The sequence below is a fragment of the Eubalaena glacialis genome, chromosome 9 (assembly GCF_028564815.1).
Source record: "Eubalaena glacialis isolate mEubGla1 chromosome 9, mEubGla1.1.hap2.+ XY, whole genome shotgun sequence".
NCBI lineage: Eukaryota > Metazoa > Chordata > Mammalia > Artiodactyla > Balaenidae > Eubalaena > Eubalaena glacialis.
In genome coordinates, this window is record NC_083724.1 from 18,534,366 (window position 1) to 18,554,110 (window position 19,745).

At 45.7% G+C, this 19,745-nt stretch overlaps 2 protein-coding genes across 8 annotated transcripts in view; one reads left to right on the forward strand and one right to left on the reverse strand.

Moving 5' to 3' along the window:
* Positions 1-19,745, forward strand: part of ASTN2 (astrotactin 2) — a 909,948-nt gene that overhangs the window by 685,179 nt on the left and 205,024 nt on the right. The window lies entirely within an intron of this gene.
* TRIM32 (tripartite motif containing 32) lies at positions 5,981-17,107 on the reverse strand. Of its 3 annotated transcripts, none has more exons than XM_061200032.1 (2): positions 17,074-17,107; positions 5,981-9,064 (listed from the first exon to the last, which is right to left on the reverse strand). In XM_061200032.1, exon 2 carries the CDS (start codon positions 8,985-8,987, stop codon positions 7,026-7,028), a length of 1,962 nt encoding a protein of 653 aa, XP_061056015.1. In that variant the 5' UTR covers positions 8,988-9,064; positions 17,074-17,107; the 3' UTR covers positions 5,981-7,025. The 3 variants fall into 3 exon arrangements, with proteins under 3 accessions (XP_061056015.1, XP_061056014.1, XP_061056016.1); XM_061200031.1 differs by having other exon boundaries at positions 5,981-9,067; XM_061200033.1 differs by lacking the exon at positions 17,074-17,107 and adding an exon at positions 16,777-16,794 and having other exon boundaries at positions 5,981-9,067.

A 19,745-nucleotide genomic window follows, 5' to 3' on the forward strand; every position in this document is an offset into this window, starting at 1 on the left:
TCATGGCAATAACCTTCATAGGGTTTAAGGATCCTGGGCTTAAACTGAATTTGAATTAACCCCTCAGCTATGCCACAAGGGAACCATGGATGCTCTTCTCTATAACCCTGAAGATGAGGATCTTTTGTTTTGGCCAACAGTGACATAGCAGCAGCAAAGACATTTTGTAGAGTCCTAATGAGCCATCTGCTTTTAGAGTGTAGACCACAACGTTCCACATGCTGACTGCTCTTCCTGCACATGAACCACCACCAAAAGACCCATATATTGTATAAGGTATCAGTATTTCCCTGAACACTTTATAGAATGGGGGCAATGCCTGGTTGAGACAACCAACCAGTAGTCACAGGACAAGAGTCATTCCCCTGAAGTCACAGCTTATGCTGGAATCTAGACACGATTCCATCTGAGACATAGATAGATCTGGACCAAGACACATGACCCAGGGCCACTTTGCTCCTGCCCCTTAACGCCAATTATCGTATCTTCCAACTCAGTTCAGCTAAACCTATAAGAGAGGCATGGTAGGGCTCAGCAAATGCAGCACAAGCTGCACAGCTTAAAGCAGAAGGTTGCTGGCAGGCAGTGCCTCAAAAAACAAGCTAGCCAGTTAGCAAACCAAAGCAAGAGACTAGAGAGCCCCTGGGATGGTGGTCATTGCCTAACAATGTGCTTACTGTGCCAGTTGTGTGGTTATCCCACAGACAAGAGGGGGACCACCCAAAACTCGGTTCAGATGTTGAGATTGATGATGCTATATATCCACCAAGTGGGTATGAAAAGATTTCTAACTCACATGATGAGGGTTTCTGGCGAGAGCAATGTGGGCTACCAAGCAGGTCCAGAAATAGCTTGAGAGCAGGAAAAGGAGGCCAGATTGGTTTTTATGGTGGCTTGAAGGTGGGGCTGGGGTGAGGATTCCCATGCAGGGGCTAGGACTTGTGTGGTTGGGACTTCCCACTGGCACTAAAGGTGGAAGTACTTGAACTTTCTTAGCAGCATGTCCAGATATAGGGCAGGAGATAAAGAGAGAATGGTGGGTTTTGAAAGCTGTCAACATCAAACATCAAAAAGGCAGTAAGACTCTAGTACAAAGTTATGTAGCTGCGATTGCAGAACTCATTTGGCTTAGGCTTTTGAGGGGGAGCAACTGGATATTATTTCAGGATTTTTTTTTTTTTTTTTCTGAGACAATGTCATCAGGCATTCCTAGTAAGGAGGTATATTAGAATATTTGGGGGGGGGGTGGTGCGGGGAGGTGTACTTTCAAACTACACTTTCTTCCTCCACCTTGGTCTCCCTCAGGTCTCCAAGGAGATTCTGATTCATACCCTACCAGTTCCATAAGAATGAAGCCTCCTTGAGCCATGATTACTGATAGGAGTAAATGATATGGCTTAGGACAGGAAAAAGAGAACCACTTGCATTATTATTTGAAGGGTCATGGACAAATGGACCACTTTTGACCTTTGAATTGCTTTAATGCCCACTCACTCTTGTGGTTTGAACTCCTGCTGATACCAGCTTCTCACTCTTCCCTGGTATGTTGTACCTGTGTTCCTGACACTCCCTCTACTTGCAAGGCCCTTCAGGAACCAGATCCTCTCAACTAAAAGCAGTCTTCTCTTAAACACTTGGCACTCTATTTCCATCTTGCACCGTTTCTTAGTCTTTTGTATATTTGTATTATTTTTTACATTCCTTATCTCTCCAGCCAGACTACAAGCTACCTGACTGCAGGGTTCATGATTGAGTCATCTTTGCATTCATTACTCATATAATTACTGCTATTAATAAAAAAACAGTAGATGTCATATATGTCTAATGAGTAAGTGAATGAATAAATGAAAGAATGAATCTAAATCTTAATATTCTGTGAAAATATACAGTGGCATTTTAGTTATAGCTAGGTAAACTGAGTAAATCACCAAAAGAAAATCCTGGTTTTATTTTTATAGGAAAGATATGCATTTGACTTACAGTCACACAAACTCTTGTGTTTACACTCAGCATTTCAGTGAGTTACTAAATAATTTTCCTTTGAGGGAAATAAATGTTTTCCTCACCAGTTTCATAAAATCCTTCTGTCACAAAAAATATGGGTAATCTTATCATATATTTAATTTACTATAATATTAAGATACTGAGCACTACTGAAAGTTTATGAAATGTCTGAAAGTCTGCTAAGTGTTTTACATCCATCGTTTCTTCAGAACAATGCAGTAAACAGTATCATTTTATTATTTATGAGGAAACTGAGGCTGAGGCTAAATGACTCATAGAACTACTAAGTGGAGGAACCAAGACTGAACTCGCCACCAACCCATCCCCCCCCCCCGCCCCATGCTTACAAAGCCCAAGTTTTAACTACAATATGTTATATTACCTACACCTGACAATGAGATTTAAGGCTTATTTTAAATTTTGTAATTATTTGGGTTAATGAATGTTGACCTGGAGGGAAAAATCCCTTTATGCTAGCCATCTATAGGAATAGCTAAACATGCATGTTTCTTCCAAAAGTCAAGATGCCATCCTAATTACTTTAATCAAATAATTAGCCTTTAGGTTTTATGTGCAGCTTTCCTAGTGGGATACATTGCTGTGAAAGTTTTGCCTCTGCCCCTCCGGCAATCCCACTCTTCTTCTGATAGGCTTTTTAATTAAGAAGCTGAGCAGTGTGGTTGAATCACCAACGTAGGTCTGAAATCTCCCCCAGTGTTAACGTGAAAAATTTGCATCAGTTCACCAAGAGGGAAAGGGGGTCTTTGGCCCCCTACAGTGGAAATCACATTTTCTGGGCATGTCACATTTTCTGAATTAGGCCCTTTTACATATACTATCCCATTAGTATATTTTAATTCTCACAACAGCCCTTTAAAACATAAACTGTCATTTCCTTTTACAAGATGAGGAAACAGTAGCCCAACAGAGTGGCAGTAGTTCGCAAGTGGCCCAAGGTCACAATAGTTGGGGTAGAGTAAGCAATTGGACCAAGCTGGGGCTGATTACGAAGTACAGGTTCTTTCTACTACTCTAATGTAAACACGATAAAATTACAGGAAAATTATGCAAAAACATTGGGGGAAAACTCAACCACAATTCTATTTGGTAAAATAATTAAAATCATAGCGCTAGAAAGGATTTTAGTGATGATCTAACCCAACATTCTTATTTTATAGACAGGGAAACCGATGCAGAGGTATGGTGATCATCTGAGGCCACATAGCTAGTAAAGAGTTAGAGCTGTGATTCAGATCCAGACCAAGCCCAGTGGCTTTCCCACTAGAATGCATTGCCAGTCCCAGAGCTGCCTAACTTCAGACTTAGTCAGAGTACCATGAATATTAATGATATCGACAAGATACAGCCAAAGTTCTGGAGTGTAAGTATTTTCCTAAACACCCTTCTACCTTACCACTGCCTGCTTGTAAAATTCATCCAGGCATCTGCTGTTTCTTACCTGTAATTTGTTTTGTGATCCCTTGAGGAGCTGCACGTCCTGAGTGCAAATCAGCAGCCTAGTCAGGTATAAGGTAGAGCCCTGAGTTTCATACTAGACTTTGCCTTCCATTTCCCTCCTATAGAGCTGAGTAACACTTCACTTTTAAGAAGCCATTAATTAGTACTAGACTAAAAGTACAACTACTTTAAGCATTACTTGTCTTACCCACAGGAACACAGACTCAAGCCAAGTTTATCCTGCTGATTGGAATAATGGAGTGGCCGTCTGTGGACGTATCTCAGGCTGGAGTGCACATTGGGATTGACCCTCACAATCATCCACATGGTGCCTGTTCCTGGCTTTTGAGGAAGCCCAGGGCAATGGAATACAATTCCAAATACTTTAGAAAGACTGTGAAATAACTTACAAGAAAGTAGACACATTAATATTACTTACCATTTTTTAAAATTTTCTGAGCACCTGGCATAGTACTGGGCTCACAGTAGGTACTCAATATTGAATGAATCATTGCTCCAAAACCTTAAATTCTATATAATTACTCAGAATGATAAAGGAAAGCAGGGAGTTAATGAACCTATAAGTCATTTGTCTGCCTTCATCTTTTAGCCAATGTGAGGGTGTTACTGGAGGGCCTACCATCACCAAGTCATATAAATAACAGCCAATTAAATAACTGAGGACATACTGTATATTAGGCACCATGCTATGTGCTCTTAGCTAGAGATTAAAGCTAACCCTCAATAAAGCTCAAATATATGGGCAAATAATTGCAACACAGTAAATTATATAATAATAGAAACATGAAATAGGTAGAGTGATAGTAAAAAGGAACAGGTGACCAGATTTATTTGAAGACTTACGGCTAGTGGGAGGAAATGCCTGAGAAAGGTTTTGATTGGCAATTAGGAACCTGTAACAATAGGAAAGATGGAAGGTATTATTCGGAGTGGTTGGACAACCTAACCCCACTCTTTTGAACAACTCAGAAGATAATGGCTCTCACTGATCGAGTATGCCAAGAACTGTAGCGGGTATTTTAACATCTATTATCTCACATCTTACCCCGTCATGGAGACAGGGATCACTTTCATCATTTTCCAGAAGAGTAAGGGGTAAGTGACTTGCCCATGGCCATATGGCTAATAAGATGGAACTGGAAGATAAGCAATGCTGTAGTTTAGTGGTTTTCAGAAAGTGTTCTGTAGATTCACGAGTTTTGCAATTGTACACAGGTTAGGTGAGGGGATAAGCCTGTTCTCCAGGCCCACAAGCCTGCTTCAACCAGTGCAGCTGCATTTTGATTTATTACATAATTGACTTGCATGTAAGACTTTATCTGAATAAAGGTATTACTGCTTAAAAAGAGAGAACAACAAAAAAACAAAAAACTGCTATAATTGAGCAAATCAGTATCTTGAGGCTATACTCTGCAATTTAGTCAACTTGGTAAATAACTGAAAAATTGACTGTACTCAGCACAGCCTAAAATATTCACATCAAAGGAACAAAAACATTCAGACCACATTTATTTCCATTCTGAGCCAGCAGACACCTGCTGCATTTGAAGGCCAAGGCATGAGTGTGGTTCAGAGATGGGGTAGACCTAAATGCTGAATGCCAAGTGACAGCACTTCCTTCCAAAAGCATAGGCAGCTGGAGGTTTCCTGGCATTGTTTATGTCAAGCCAGCCCACAATGTTATATCCATATCTCTGCTGCAAACCTTGTGCCAAAGGCCTCGGCCACCGTTATTGCCTCAGCAAGTCCCCCACTGACAGCAAAGATAGATCTCCTGCTTCCAGGTGCTACCACGGATAAAGTGGCTTTAACAGCTAGTGGAGTCATTTGTGATGCAGTTTCAATTGGATCAATTTCCTCTCAATTATACAATCTTTAGAAATCAGATGCAATTTCATAATCAGAACATGGGGCTTTCTCCAGGTGAAAAGCACAAGACAGACCAGTTCAACATCATTTTAATTAGCTCCTTTCCTATCCTTTGGCAGCTATCACAAGAGAGGCCATAAAAGCAACACCACCACCAAAAATACAATTTTGAGTAGCTCGGCTTAGCAGGTTTTGCGTCTGTGAAAGCAAGGTAACAGTTTTTTGGCTTGCCATGAGCCCTGCACCCAGACTACAAGATATGTTGCTTGGTAAACACCAAAGCCTGAGGAACCTTGTCACAAAGTCCCTCACCCACTTCTGGGCTTCCTAAAAGCACAAGTTTCTTCCTTTGTTGAACTGTAATTATAAGGATAAAGCAGATGGTGGAGGCTGAGTTTAGAACAGGGTGTTGGTGACTGTAGACCTTGGGGGCTGATTCTGTACACGTGTATGTGCAAGTAAGTTTTGGATTATCTTTATATAATAGTGCTTTTTGCTGAATTTTGACCTAGGTAGATTCGTACTACTCTCAAAGAATGCAGTGTCAGACATGGAAGCAAAGCAGCAAGGTACAACTTATCCCTCCCCTCCCCTCCCAAATTCCATATTTAATTAAAAGACATGAACACCAGAGATGAAGAAACAATTATCAATTAGTTAATGCTTGATAGAGGAATGGAAATAAATCCCCAAACCAAATATTATGCACTGACTTGAGGAAAATACAGAATAAGGACCAAACAATTTTGCTTTAGCAATGAAAATGAGATGTGTCCACCTCCCCACTTTGTAGGCCCTGGCCCGTGTAGTACAATTCCACAGACAACTCTTAGCACAGGTCAGTGGAGAGAGGTAATATGAAAAATGATGCGCTCTAGAGACTATTCAAGAATGTTTGCTGACTATATTAGCATTTATTTTTATTTCCAACGTCCTATGCTTTGGCATAATTCCAATCCACATGCTCCTTTAAGAGGCAAGCGATTTCCAGGCTAAAGCCTTCGACACCAACGAGGGTCAATCCATTCTCTGTCACACCTGCAATTACAGACCAATCCAAGATGGCACAAAACCCCCAGAGCCAAGAGGTACTGCTTCCCAAAGGGACTATATAGCTCCCATGGTGGCACTAAATGAATGGTCTTTCACACTGGTAAAGGTGGTCAGACCTGAGACATCATGCCACATGAATATGATGTCTGAAGTGTCACTAAAAGGTAGAGTAGATCCCACTAAATGCATGCACACTAAATGCAGCAGAGTTGAAGAGAAAGTGTCACAGACAGAGCATGTTATAATAGGAAGGAAATAATGGACCAGAGTTATCAAAGCCAAAAGAGAGGAAAATCAACGAGGGTTCAATACACGGGGAAATTTCAAATACAGGGGAAAGAGGCTCTCTACTGAAGCCTTAGAAGTGCCTAAGTTCTAATTAAACATCAGCTAACCTCATATCATGTGTCCTATTTGGGGTAATGCTTCTGTTAAAGCTCTACACCTAGGCGAGGAAATAATGCAAATGAAAAACACTAGAAGACAGAGCTTCTAAACTTCTAGGACTAGCCAGCTGGAATCAGGACACAGGCCAAGTCTACACGATAGTACCACCAACAACCAAGCAACAGGGAAGGGAGGTTGGTTGGGGAGCAGAAGAAACTGCCATTTCCCAGCCCCTAAGGGGTAGAATATCTTCTCAGATGGTAGCTGTAAATCTTGATGCAATGATCCCAACAGTCCAAGACCAGCAGCTGCCCCTTAGGTGTGAGGGCGATGCCCACTGGACAGGTGAGCCCCTCTCGAATAAGGACACTATAGCCCCCACCTTTAGGAAAGTGGAGAATTTCTTTGCGACTGCTGTCAGCCACGATGAGATCACCACGGGCATCCACACACATGCCAGCAATGCAGCGGAAATCCTCGTTCTCCGAGAAGAAGTGGCTAATCTGGCGACCCAGCTGCCCATCAGGGCCCACAGAGCCGATGGAGAAGCCGCCCTCCAGGTGGTGCTCGTTTTGCCGATTCTCCAGATTGAGGCCCAAGCCCTGGGTGAAGTAGACAGTGCCTTCGGCGTCACAGGTGACAAACTTGGGCCGCACAGCACTGCAGAGGCAGCTGTATTTGACCACCCCTGCCCCTCGGTCAACAGTGAAGCACCAGAGCTTTCCACCTTCCACATCAGTTACCACAAATTGGCCAGATGGAAGGGCTGTGATGCCCCAGGGTTTGCTCAGCTGGCTCCTGTGACAGGCCACGCAGTGGCCATCCAAGGTGTATACCTTGAGGGAGTTGTCATAGCTGTCAGTCACACCAATCAGCCCATGGCAGTTCATGGCAACTGAGAGAGGAGTGAGATTGGGCAAGTCAGCCCCAAGGAAGCTCAGCACAAAGCTATCAATGCCACTGGGGCTGCGGCGGATCTCCTTCAAAAAGCCTTTGCGGGTAAAGACTTGTATACGGTAGTTGCCACGGTCAGCAACCAGCACTTCGCCTTGACTGGTCACGTAGAGACTGACTGGAAGGTTGAACATGCCTGGAGTGCTGCCTTTGGCCCCCATCTTCTTGAGGAAGAGGCACTGCTGGATGTTGGCGGCTGTGTCAGAACCCCGCTGCTTAGCAGGCGAGGCCCTAGGGCTAGCAACCACTTCCTCAGGGCTCATGTCCATCTCTCTAAATGTAACAGAGGAAGAGGCAGCAGAGGCTGCAGCCTCCATGGCCCAGGAGTCTTCCATGTTGACCGTCCGGGGCTTCTTAGCGGCCTGCCCGATTTGGAGGGGGCCGACATGGCCGACCTTAAGGAGCTCCACATCCTGCAGGGTGAGCTCCCGGGGCAGGCTGGCAGTGAGCTCCGGCTCCTCCTCATCGGCTGTCTCTTCCAGTAGTGCTACGTCTGCCTGCTTGATCTTGGCCAAGAAGTAGTCACAGCGAGACACAGCCTGCACCTCGGCGATGTTCAGCAGGTAACTCTGCTCCTCTACCACTTGACTATTAGACTTTTCAACCTCAGCCAGAGAGCCTGTGAAGAACTTCCGAGAGCGAGCCAGCTCTTCCTGGACCCTGCGCTCCTCGTGCCCATACTCCTGGAGGACTGCTCTATACCTTGCCTGAAGGTCCTTGGAGACTCCTTCCAATGCTACCTTCCGGCGCTGCAGCTCCCCCATAAGCTCCCGCAGACGGGCCAACTTCTCTCCAAAGTCCCGACGCCGCTCCTCAGCTGCTTCTTTGACAGGGAGTGTACAGTGGCCAGGAGGCTGGTGGTCCGCCTCCCGGCAGGGCTCACATAACACCACGCTGCAGCTTCGGCAGAACTGCCGGGGCAGCCGCCGCCCACACGAGCGGCACATGAGCAGCCCCACGGCCTCACTGAGCCCAGCCGTGTCAATGATCTTCAGCACCGTGAGGTTGTCCGTCAGCTGGGTCAGGCTGGTTATGCGGGTAATCTTGCTGCAAAAGGGACAGCGGACGCCATTGATGCTACTGGCCAGCAGCTTCTCCAGGCACTGGCGGCAGATGGTATGGCCACAGTGCAGGAGCTTGGGCCGCAGCTGCTCCTCTGTGAAGGACTCCATGCAGATGGGGCATTCCAGCACTTCCCGCAGGGCATCCAGGTTCAGGTGAGAAGCTGCTGCCGCAGCCATTGCTGTTGCTCTGAAGGGGCCTGCTAGCACAGCCCAGGACTGAACAGCTTAGTGTCCATGCTCCAGAGGGTTGAACCCTGCTAAAGAGAAAAGGAAGCCATTATTCCACTGCCTCTACGAGTTAAATCACTCAAGAAACATTTAGACAATGGCTACCATCACTCAGTTCAGTCACTGACTGGTTTGGAAAGGTAAATTGGGGAATGGTTATAACAAGTCTTCAGAGCCAAAATGAGACCTTGGAACTTCATTCTGATGAACACAGAGAAACAATGCATGTTTTGGAGCCGGGAACTAATATGATCAAAGCTTGAATGGAGTGGGGGGAAAGGCAGAGAAACTAGTTTGGAAGATACTGCAAAACTGCCTGGCGAAAGTTACAGGGAGCCTGAACTAGGGAGCAGGTGGTGGAAATGGAAAGAAGATGCATTTGAGCAATATTCCATAAGTACGATCACTAAGATTTGTTAGCTGAGTGGATTGGGGTGGGGAAGTGGTAGAGCTAAGATAGCCAAAGACTCAAGCCCGGATGATTTGAGAAATGGTAGTCCCTTATCAGGGACTTAGTTTTGGCCTGAAATACCCCCTCCTACAAGCAGTACATGCCATGAATTCTCCCACCCTCCTCAATCCACATATGCTCATGAAGTAGAACCACAGAGGTCTCAGTGCTCTCTCTGCAGCCTTATGTCAATGTCAATTTATACCCCAAAATAAGAATGAATAGATCTAGCAAGGTGAGGCACAAGGATAAATTCAGCCCTTCTTAAATGCAAACCCTACAGCTGCACCTGTGCAGTCTTGTGATTTGCAGATGGTCAACCATCGAGAAGGAGGAGGAGGAAGACCAGTTAGCTTGGTTTTAAGGGCAATGCAGCAAGCTGAGAAAAGCTTTGCAAATGTCATTAATGCTTTCTCCACCCATATAGAAGAAGGGGAGTCAGCGCGGAGATACGTGTTACAAATTTCCCCATATTTAGCTTCGTATCACAGTCTGACAGATATTCAGGAGTAGACATGCACAATCTGTCTAAAGTCAATCCAACCTCCCTGAAATCCCACTTTCCTTCTACTGGAAAGGAAAGAGTACACATCTAGTGCTTACTATGTGCTAGATACCATGCTAGATGCTCCATATACTTAATCTCATTTAATACTCATAATGACCCTATGATGTAGGTACTATTTTCATTATCCTATTTTACAGATGAGGAAGCTAAGGCTCAGAAAAACTGGCTCAAGGTCACATGGTGCAAACACGGTAGAACCATGCAGTACAGATATCTTTAACTTTATTTAACCCAACATTACTTCAAGCTTTTTTTTTTTCCCGTCATACAACACTTACCATACTCTGAGAAATGCTGCCTAACAGCATAGAATTGTCTCCACAATTAAGAACGAATAATGAGATTTAGCTGCTCTAGAGTGGGTTAGATTGATTTATTAGCTGAGCGACCCACTCCCACACACCAGCCTGGCAACCTCTTATGATTCAAATCCATGCCTCAACAAAATAACACATTACCACATCCCATGAACCTAAAAGGTCTCATGTGACTCTCCAAAGCTGTGAATGCTGAATGCTTAAATGTCATGGGTCTGGCTGCAATCATATAGAAACACTGATAGAAACCTCAACTCAGGATCCATGCAAACCTCCTCAAGTCCAAACCAATAGCTTCAGTTCTCTCTTCCATCATCTGGGACAACAGACTGAGGGCAACATTTGGTATCTGGATCCAGAGCATGTTACTTTACAGTGCACAGGGACATCTGTTCTTCTCAGAACTGGCACTGCAGATCAGCTAATTAAACAAGTCTGCCAACTTGTAAAAATACCAGCAAATTCTTTCTCCAGTTTTCTGGAATATCATACCACCTCCTTCAATTAAAAAGCTTCCTGCCTCCCTGTTTAAGCCATCCACTTTAAAAAATGAATTTACTATGCCCACGCCCATTCCCCAAAATATCTCAGCTGTATGCAGCTTCACTAGGCTCTCTGAGGCAAAAGAGAATATCAAGGATTCCTTTCCTAAAGCTGCCATGCTTTGCCAGGAAACATGAGGTCCCATCACTAAAGCGTCAGGTGTGGAGATAGCTGTATATCAGGCTAGGCTCCTGCTGAAAGTGGTGTTCCCAGGTTGTAGAAATGGGAGACATGGTTCAGGCCTTTCCTAGGTCTGAGGCTATGTGACCGGCAGATACAGCCCCTCTCTTCCAGAAGGATACAGCTGGTCATTATTGTTAACACTGAGAAGGATTCAGGTGGAAAGTCAATTTGAAACTCAGTTTCCCTTGAAAAGACATATTTGTGAAAGGAATTGTCTTATCATCCCAAGTCTTTAAGTTAGCTGCCCATTTTCTGCCAGCTATAAAATCTAAAACCAATCAGAATGAACCCCCAACATGTTATTTACAATTTTGGCTGCCTCCCTGATACTTTGAACATATTTCCTGTTGTGCACTTTGTACTGTCAACTCTTGACCCCTCACCTCAGCTTACTGGCCCCCCCCACCAATTTCTTTGATCTCATGATTAGTACTGCACACCCTATACTGATACTAGCCCAGCTCTGATTCAGCTTCAGATGAGAATCTACCCCTTAAGCTGCGTTTGCTCCAGCTGCCCTAAGACTCAGGAAAATTCTATAGTCATACCCTGGCCTGATCTAGCTGCTTCTGGCACCACTAGGCTTTCCCCAGTCTATGACATAAATAACAAGGGTAGAAGAACAAAAACAGAAACCCATGAACCTTGAAGTCAGACAGAACTGGGATCAAATCAGCATGTCATTTACAAGTTGTGGGACAGGAAGCAAGTTCTTTAATCTCACTAAACCTGTTTTCTTACTTTATAGAAAGGTTACTGTGATGATAATTTCTTACTTTATAAAACGGTTACTGTGATAATCCATATAAAGTGCTTAGTCTGGAAACTGGTAGGTATGCAATGAAAAACTGCTATTTATCATAATTTTAGTAACAATCAGGAACAGTATTAACATTATAACAACTAGTACTAGTATTAACAAAGCATTTAGTTTACAGACTGCATTTGAAAGGATGAAGAATCTTTCCTTTTATGGCATATAAAGGCACATAAAGATTAATAAAGAACCTGTCAGCTTTGAAGGAATTTGATTGAGGACACTAGATACCCATGTTAGAAACTGGCAAATGAATTCACAACTTCTCTTGTTCAGAAAATACCAAGAGGGCCATAAAAGTAATTATGCAATAAAAAATAGATTTTAGTAGTAGCAGGAGTAGCAGCAGTGGTGGCGGTGGCTACCACCCAGCCAGTGAGAAGGAATGAACAGGCACTTTTCAAAAGGCAGACAGTACCCAAGATATCAGATAATACACTTCAAAAATTAAAATTCTGAACCTTCCCTGGAGATTGTTTTATCTGTTCTCAAAATCAAAGGATTAGAGATGACCTAAGGTTTCAAATTGCCATCCAGTGGTTGAATCCCCACCATGGGATAGTTCTCTAGATGTCTCTATTCCCTAAACCTGTTAGCCCCTTGGGGGGCTTAAGCTATGAGCAAAACTGCAGGACTTTAAGAAATTAAACAACAAATCTTTACTGAGCACCTACTATGAGTCCAGCCCCATGAAAACACTGGAGATATAATTTTGAGCAAAAACAGACAGGAACAGAGTTCTTCACATAAAAACTAGAAAACGTGAAACAGCACCTACATTTCCTTTCACAAGACATAAAGGTCCATCCTACTTCTGATACAGTCCCCCGGTTTGACTGGGTTTTTCGCAAGGCTTATCACATTTCCTTTCATGACAGCTTTCTAAACTTTGTTTATTCCTCCAGCATTTGAATGGAATGCGAAGCAAGTGCATAACCATCTCCCTGCCACCAATGGTCACTCTCCAGGAGTGGCTAGCAGGGCTGATTTTAAGAAAGTCAGTGAGGTCCTCATCTGACACTCACCCAGTTCTGTGTGTGGGAGAGGATTCTTAACGTTACATTACTCAGGGCATTTAAGGTACCTGCCAACTGCTAAGATAAACTCTGCAAGTAGGGGCTCATCGGGAAACGCAGGCATGACCCCAAAGCTGTACCACTGTGGGACACACACAACAACCCAGAAGGGCATGTTTGTAGCGAAAAAAAACCTTTAGCTAGAACTCTAAATCAATAATAGAGTTTGCTGGAAAAAAACAAAAAAAACACTTGTCTGTCCTCTGTCTTCCTCCAAAACTGCAGGACCTAGAAAGGATCCCCTGAATCTTCCACAAACATGTGCAATGCTGCCAATGAGACTCAAAGAATATAGGACAAGGGGAAAATCAGCAGTCTTCTCGGGGGACTTCCAACTGATCTCGACCCACCCAACTGTCAGTTCCTTTCTCTGCATACAGCATATGCACATTTAACCATGAGCTTTTGATTAAAGGATCAGGAAGCAGATCCTGGGAAAGGTATAAGAGGGGATGGGAATTTGGGGGAGGCCAGTGGGGGCTGCTTAGGTTCAATGAAATTTGGCAAAGCAATACTCAGTCCCCTTCCAGCCTCACCATCCTCTCATAATTGCTACCTCTCATAAAACTGCGATTTACTGAATGTCAGGCACCTTTTACACATTACCTCTTATTCTCATAATAACTATGTGAAGTATGTTTTATTCCTCTTTATAAATAAGGAAACTAGGCTCAAAGAAAAGCAACCTGTCCAAGGTCTCAAACCTGCTAAGTAGCAGAAGTGAGATTCAAATCCAGGTGTGTCAACTCCCAGCCATAAAACCACAGCCACGCAAAAGGTGTATTATAGTTTCCTAGCTGATTAGGCTACCATTAGCTCTAGGCACTCTGGCTGAGAGGCTGGTACAGGTACCTAGGAATGGATTTTTCATCTGATTGTTCCACTAGAAGAACCTAATGGAGGTAGTGTCACAGAGGCAGCGCATCCGTGTGCATGACAATGATCCACTTCAAGGGCCTTGTAGACTTTTGACCACCAAGCGCTTTCCAGACCTGAGTGTATGGGCTCTTAAGTATTGAAAAAGCCTTTCTACTAAAACTAGTATAACGTAACTTATGAGTCAGACAGATCTGGGCTCACATCCCTGCTTTGCAACTTGCTATGGAGCCTTGGGTAAATCATTTAACCTATTAGTTTTCTCATCTGTAAAATGTAGAGGAGCACCTAGATTATTAGCAGGATCATTGGCAGGATTAACTGAGGTAATGCACACAATAAGCACTCAATAAATGGTAGCTATTCGTGTTTTCAAGAGATTGAAGCTGATAAGGGCAAGTACTTGTCCAAGATCACCTAGTAAATTAGCAGCAGAGGAAAGATTTTGAACTTTAAGCCTCTGATTCCCAGGCTGATTCCATTTCCATTACATATCTTCCTTAGGGCTGTGTGTGGATATTCCAGCTAAGTCTCTGGCCTTCTGATCCAGTCCTACTATGTTTCTGAGCTGGTCTCAGCAATGCTATAGCTAGTCCTGGAGTTGACAGAGCAAATGCTGTCATTCTTTTCCAAGGGAAAGAAGCCCACAAGAGATCATTCAGAACAGGAGTTACTTTCCAGAGTATGGATGCCTTCAGCCTCCGTCCCTGCTATGAAGTGTTTTTTCAAGCCAATGGCCTCTATACCTCACCCTCTAGTCTCCTGCACCTCATCCTGCCTGCTAACCTCAAGATCCTCTCCTTATCTACCCACTGGTCCTGGTCTAAGAGCAAATCAAGAACAAAGTCCAGGGCTACTCCCTACCTAATCAGATGGATTTATTCCCTTTACAGTTCAATATGATACTCAGCGATACTCACTGGGCCATCCTTTCATTAGAGGGGAATGGGCTGAGATAGATAGTAAGACCAGGCAGGCCCCAGCAAAGAAAAAGCAAGGGAAGAGAGAATATACAGGATTCCAGAGATCTGAATACGAAGCTACCTTTGCCATCTCTAACTATGGAACCTTAGACAAGTCACTGCCTAAGCCTTAGTCTCCTTATGGGTAAAACTGGATATTGTAGCACCTACTTAGCAGGGCTGTTATGAAAATGAGTAAGAAAGTAGATATGAAAATGAAATATTACTGAATGTTGAGCATTTACTATGCACCAGACACGAAGCACTCTGATCTACTTCACTGAGTCGTCACAATAATCTGTGATGTAGGTCCTGTTATTAACCCCATTTTACAGATGAAGAGCCAGGTACAGGAAGGCTCAGTAACTCATTCAGGACAGAGCCGAGATCGGAATCCGGGATATCGGACTCTGGCGCAGAGTTCAACTTTGCCACTACTGACATTCTGGACCCGATACTTCTTTGTTGTGAGGACTGTTCCGTGCGCTGTAGGGTGTTTAACAGCGTCCCTGGTGTCACCTACGAGAGGCCAGTAGTCCTCCCCGCCCCGACTATAACAGCCACAAATGGCTCCAGACATTGCCAGGCGTCCCCTGGGGGACAAAACCACTGCCAGTTAGGAACCATTTCTTTAGAACTTGGCCCAGGACTAAATGCTCAGTGCATCTGAGATCCCCTTTTCTTGTCTCTCTCCCAGTTCCAACACCTCATGTGGGATTAATCCAATCTACTTATATCACTGATAAGGAAAATAAGACGTGAGATCATGTTCCACTCATCCCCTGGAAGTCTCACACACTCACTAGCTGTCACCACAGCTTGAAGGGACAGGCAAAGGCGGGGCTGGGACAGATGACCTGGAAGAGCCTCCTGCTTTATGATTCCACTGACCACTCTCTTCCCCCCCCCCCCGAAGCCTACCACTTTCAGCAGGTCTGGGGTTCAGAGTGGAGTCAGTGGTCGTACCACAGCTGCCTCATGATAAGGGATCTCTGGCTAATAATTGAGGGAGGTTCTGCCCCTCACAGGCAAAGTCAGGCTCCTTCAGGAGTCCTGAGCTCAAAGACTTACGACTTTCTTGCTGGACCCCTGAACTCTGCTCAACTCCATACACTCATATACAGTTTCATACATTACTTCTAGGTCTTTGGGTCCCCAGAACTCCCTTTGCTTCCCATGCAGAGACTTCAGGAGAATTCCTTTAGCGGCCCAAGACACCCATCCACGACTCTATTCAATCTCTTAATTCTACAGTCCAATCAGTACCTCTCCACCCCACCGTTCAACCCTTCCTGAATCCCATTCCCAACTCTCCTACAATACAGAATTCCAGCCTTTTGGGCTCTACCCTGCCAGCCTCACCAGTTGCTCACTCATGTGCCCTGAATCGCTCTGACACAGATCCTTTAATCTCTGTTTCCAAACCTCTGCAGCCTTCAGCCCTGCACCACAGTTTAACACCCCAGTCCCACACCTCACATGTGTGCCCTCCCTCAAGCTGAGCCTCCACCCCCTGCATGCCATCAGGAATCCTGCCCCGCCCTCAAGCCCTGCTCCTTCCTCTTTTGCCCACCCGTGTCTTCTGTCGCTTCAAACCTTAGCCAGGTCTCTTCTTTTTGCCGACCAGATACTGCTTCCCACTGATTCCCGCACGAACTCAGCCCCTCATTCTTCCCCAGATTCCACTCGGGAAAACGCTTCCTCCTCAGCCATGAGGATAGCCCCGGACCCTGGCTCACTCTGACCCCAGATCTCACCCCCCGCCCCAAAGCCTAGTGCCCCCAGACTCCCTCAAACCTCCTGAGATTCTGCACCCCAAACCTCACCAAGCCTCCCCCATTCCTTCATATTTCCGAGACTCTGCAACCCTGGTCCCTCCAAGGCCTTCAGATCCCCTCCCGTCTCCCAGATGCTGCACCCGCCTCTCCTCAGGGCCCCACATTACCTCATACCTCCCGAGATGCTGCACCGCGACTCTTCTCAGAGTCCCTCGCTCCCCTCCCCGGCCGCATTTCCTCCGAGCTCCTCAGCCCCTTCTCGGACCCCCGCCGCCTCCCGAGCCTGCCCCCGCGCAGCCCCACCCCCACCCCGGTCCCACTCCTCAGATCCGGTCCCCCAGACCCTGCCATTCTGGCGTGGACCGGCCGCTGCACACCGGCACAGTCCCCCGCGCCGCTCGGCAGCCACCGCCCGCGACTCCGGCCTCGGTCCCGCGTACCCCACCGTCCATCCCGCCCCCTACCTGACCGCCCGCGGCTCCGACGCGTCCACTGCTGCCAGCCCACCCGCCCGCCGCGCTCTGCGCACGCGCCAACGCGCGCCCCTTGGCGGGGGCCAATTCGCAGAGCCGCCTGTCCGTCACTGCGCCCCGCCCCCCCAGGCATGCTGGGGCTTGTAGGCAGCGGGGCCCGAGCTCGCGGCCCAGCAACCGGGTGGCGGCGAGCCCTCTGGAAAGGGCGAGGTGTCTTGGGAACACGTAGTTCAGCTTTCTCTCCCCGTTGTACGGTTAAAGAAACTGAGGCCCAAGTTCGCTCAGCAAGTCGGGAGCTAAACCAGAACTCACGTGTCTGACTCCAATCTGTGTCAACCCCTTTGCTAAACCATGGCCTCCAGGAGTGTTCGTCAGCCAAGCCTTGGCACCTCTCAGAAAGGCCTCGCTCCACCTCAGCTTTGCCATTTGAGAAATGGGCCAAGGAGACAATACAACATCCACTCTGGGGCAAGCACAGAACCTGGACGCGCTTGGGAAGGTAGCGCTTCGGGCCCCTCAGTTCTCCCTGTGACACACCGCAGCAGCCTAGAGATAAGTTTATCTGATGAACAAATTGCTCTCGTGAAGGATTCTGACTCCTACTCAGCTGGGAGGCCGACAGCGGAGGTAGATGTGAGAGCACACTCTCCAGCCTCTGTCCCTGTAGATTGAAGCTACCCAGGAACCCAAAGCCAAGTCTAGTTTTGGGGGAGCCAGGAGGGGTAAGAGTCTTCGCAGGTAAGAGATGGTCTAGCCTGTTGGCAGGCGAGGGCCCTGGGTCGTTTGGGGCCAACTACAGGCTCCTGCAGGTGACCATATAGTATAGCTTAGGAATAGGAAGGAGTTTGAAGGAGGATGGGCTTGAATTTGACATCCCGGGTAGACACTGTGACCCTTCACAACGATAAAACAACAAACAAAAACAATAGCGAAACTGGCTGGCTGCAGCTAAACACTTCACGTGCATAGTTCACTTAGTCTTCATAATGACCCTATGAGATAAGCAACTGATGCCGAGGTGACTGAATAACAGGGCCCCAAGTTGATAAGATTGGAACCTGATTCTGAGAACCCAGCCTCTTAACCTCTCGGCCCTTTTTTTTTTTTTTGGGCCGCACCATGGGGCATGAGGGATCTTAGTTCACTGACCAGGGATGGAACCTGTGCCCCCTGCAGTGGAAGCACGGAGTCTTAACCAAGGGACCGCCAGGGAAGTCCCTCTTTCTTTCTAAATGGAGATGAGGTTTGCTATAGGATTAACTGAGATTATTAATATATAGTGGTTTGCATTTAATGAAGGGTATGCTCACTGCATGCCCAGCAAGTACTTGCAATTTGATGATTTCTCACAAAGCATATACCAGGTTGGACTTTAATTACCCACTTCCCTGCAGTTGTCACCAGTGGGCCGTGAACTCCCTGAAGGACGCAGCACGCAGAAATTGCTGAGTGAGTCAGACTCAGAAATGTGACCTTAGGCAAATCACATCCCCTGTCTGACCTAGAGTTAGTCCAGCTGCAGAATGACTCAGTGGGGTCAATCGAATAAGAGCGGACCATTTTTTGAACGCCACCAATATACCAGACACTCCACAGATACTGTCCTATGTCACAATTAATCTTTTCAGCAATGATTCAAGTAGGCATCAGTAGCTTTATCTTACAAAAGAGGCAACCGAGGCTCAGCAAGATTAAATGGCTTGCCTACAGTCACCTTCTGGGAAGTGGCAGGGCTGGAGTACAAATCCAGGCCAGTTAGGCTCGTGACATGCTCCAAACCACCGTCCAAAGACTACCCACATTTTACGACACCAGCTATCTTTCTATTGATACTTTCTTAAGTAAGGTTTGTTTTTAAGTCTCAAAAGAGAAGAGAGATGATATTTAGGAATTCAAGGAAAATGAGGCAAATGGTGCCTGTCATTATGACCACAGATCATGATCCTGTCAAGGCAAAGACCCTCAGATGATCTGTTCTGAGCAGCATTGCCAGCGAAAAGGAGGGACTGCCCTCTGCCCTGGGTTTCAGCCATGTTGGAGACTTAGTGCAACCTGTTTCACCAGAATGGCAAGGAGCCTCTCTGGACAGAAGCCTGGGGTTCTTCTACCAACCACTGTGTTGCAGGTGGGGGACATGCGAGAGTTACTGTCAAACTGTTTATTCCCAGCCTTGAGACCTCACTTATACCCCCTTCTTAGACAAGGTGGGGAGTTAGCACTCTGATGAAAACCACAGTTACAAGCCCAAAGTCTCAATTCAGGACTCATCATATTTTTTTACTGACCTTTCCCCTATCATAGGGAGGAGCTAATGGTACTCCTGACAGTCTGGGGATATAGTCCAATCATGCTTTCAAAAAACAACAACAACAACAAACCGTTTCTTTTCTCTTAAAAAAAATCTGTTTGCCTTAAAAAATGTTTAAATTACTTACCAGTTAAATTAATTACCATGCTTCCCACAAAAATCTCAGAGTAAAATAAACACCCTGGGAAAATGCACTTATTTTAATCCTGTGGCTTTGCATACCCTTGACACATTATTAGTTTTCCTCACAGACAGAGACATTTAAAAAATACTCTTTGTGGAGTACTTTATTCTTTATTCAGCATTTTACCATAACATTTTTTTTTTTTTTTCATTTAACATTTAAACCATCTGT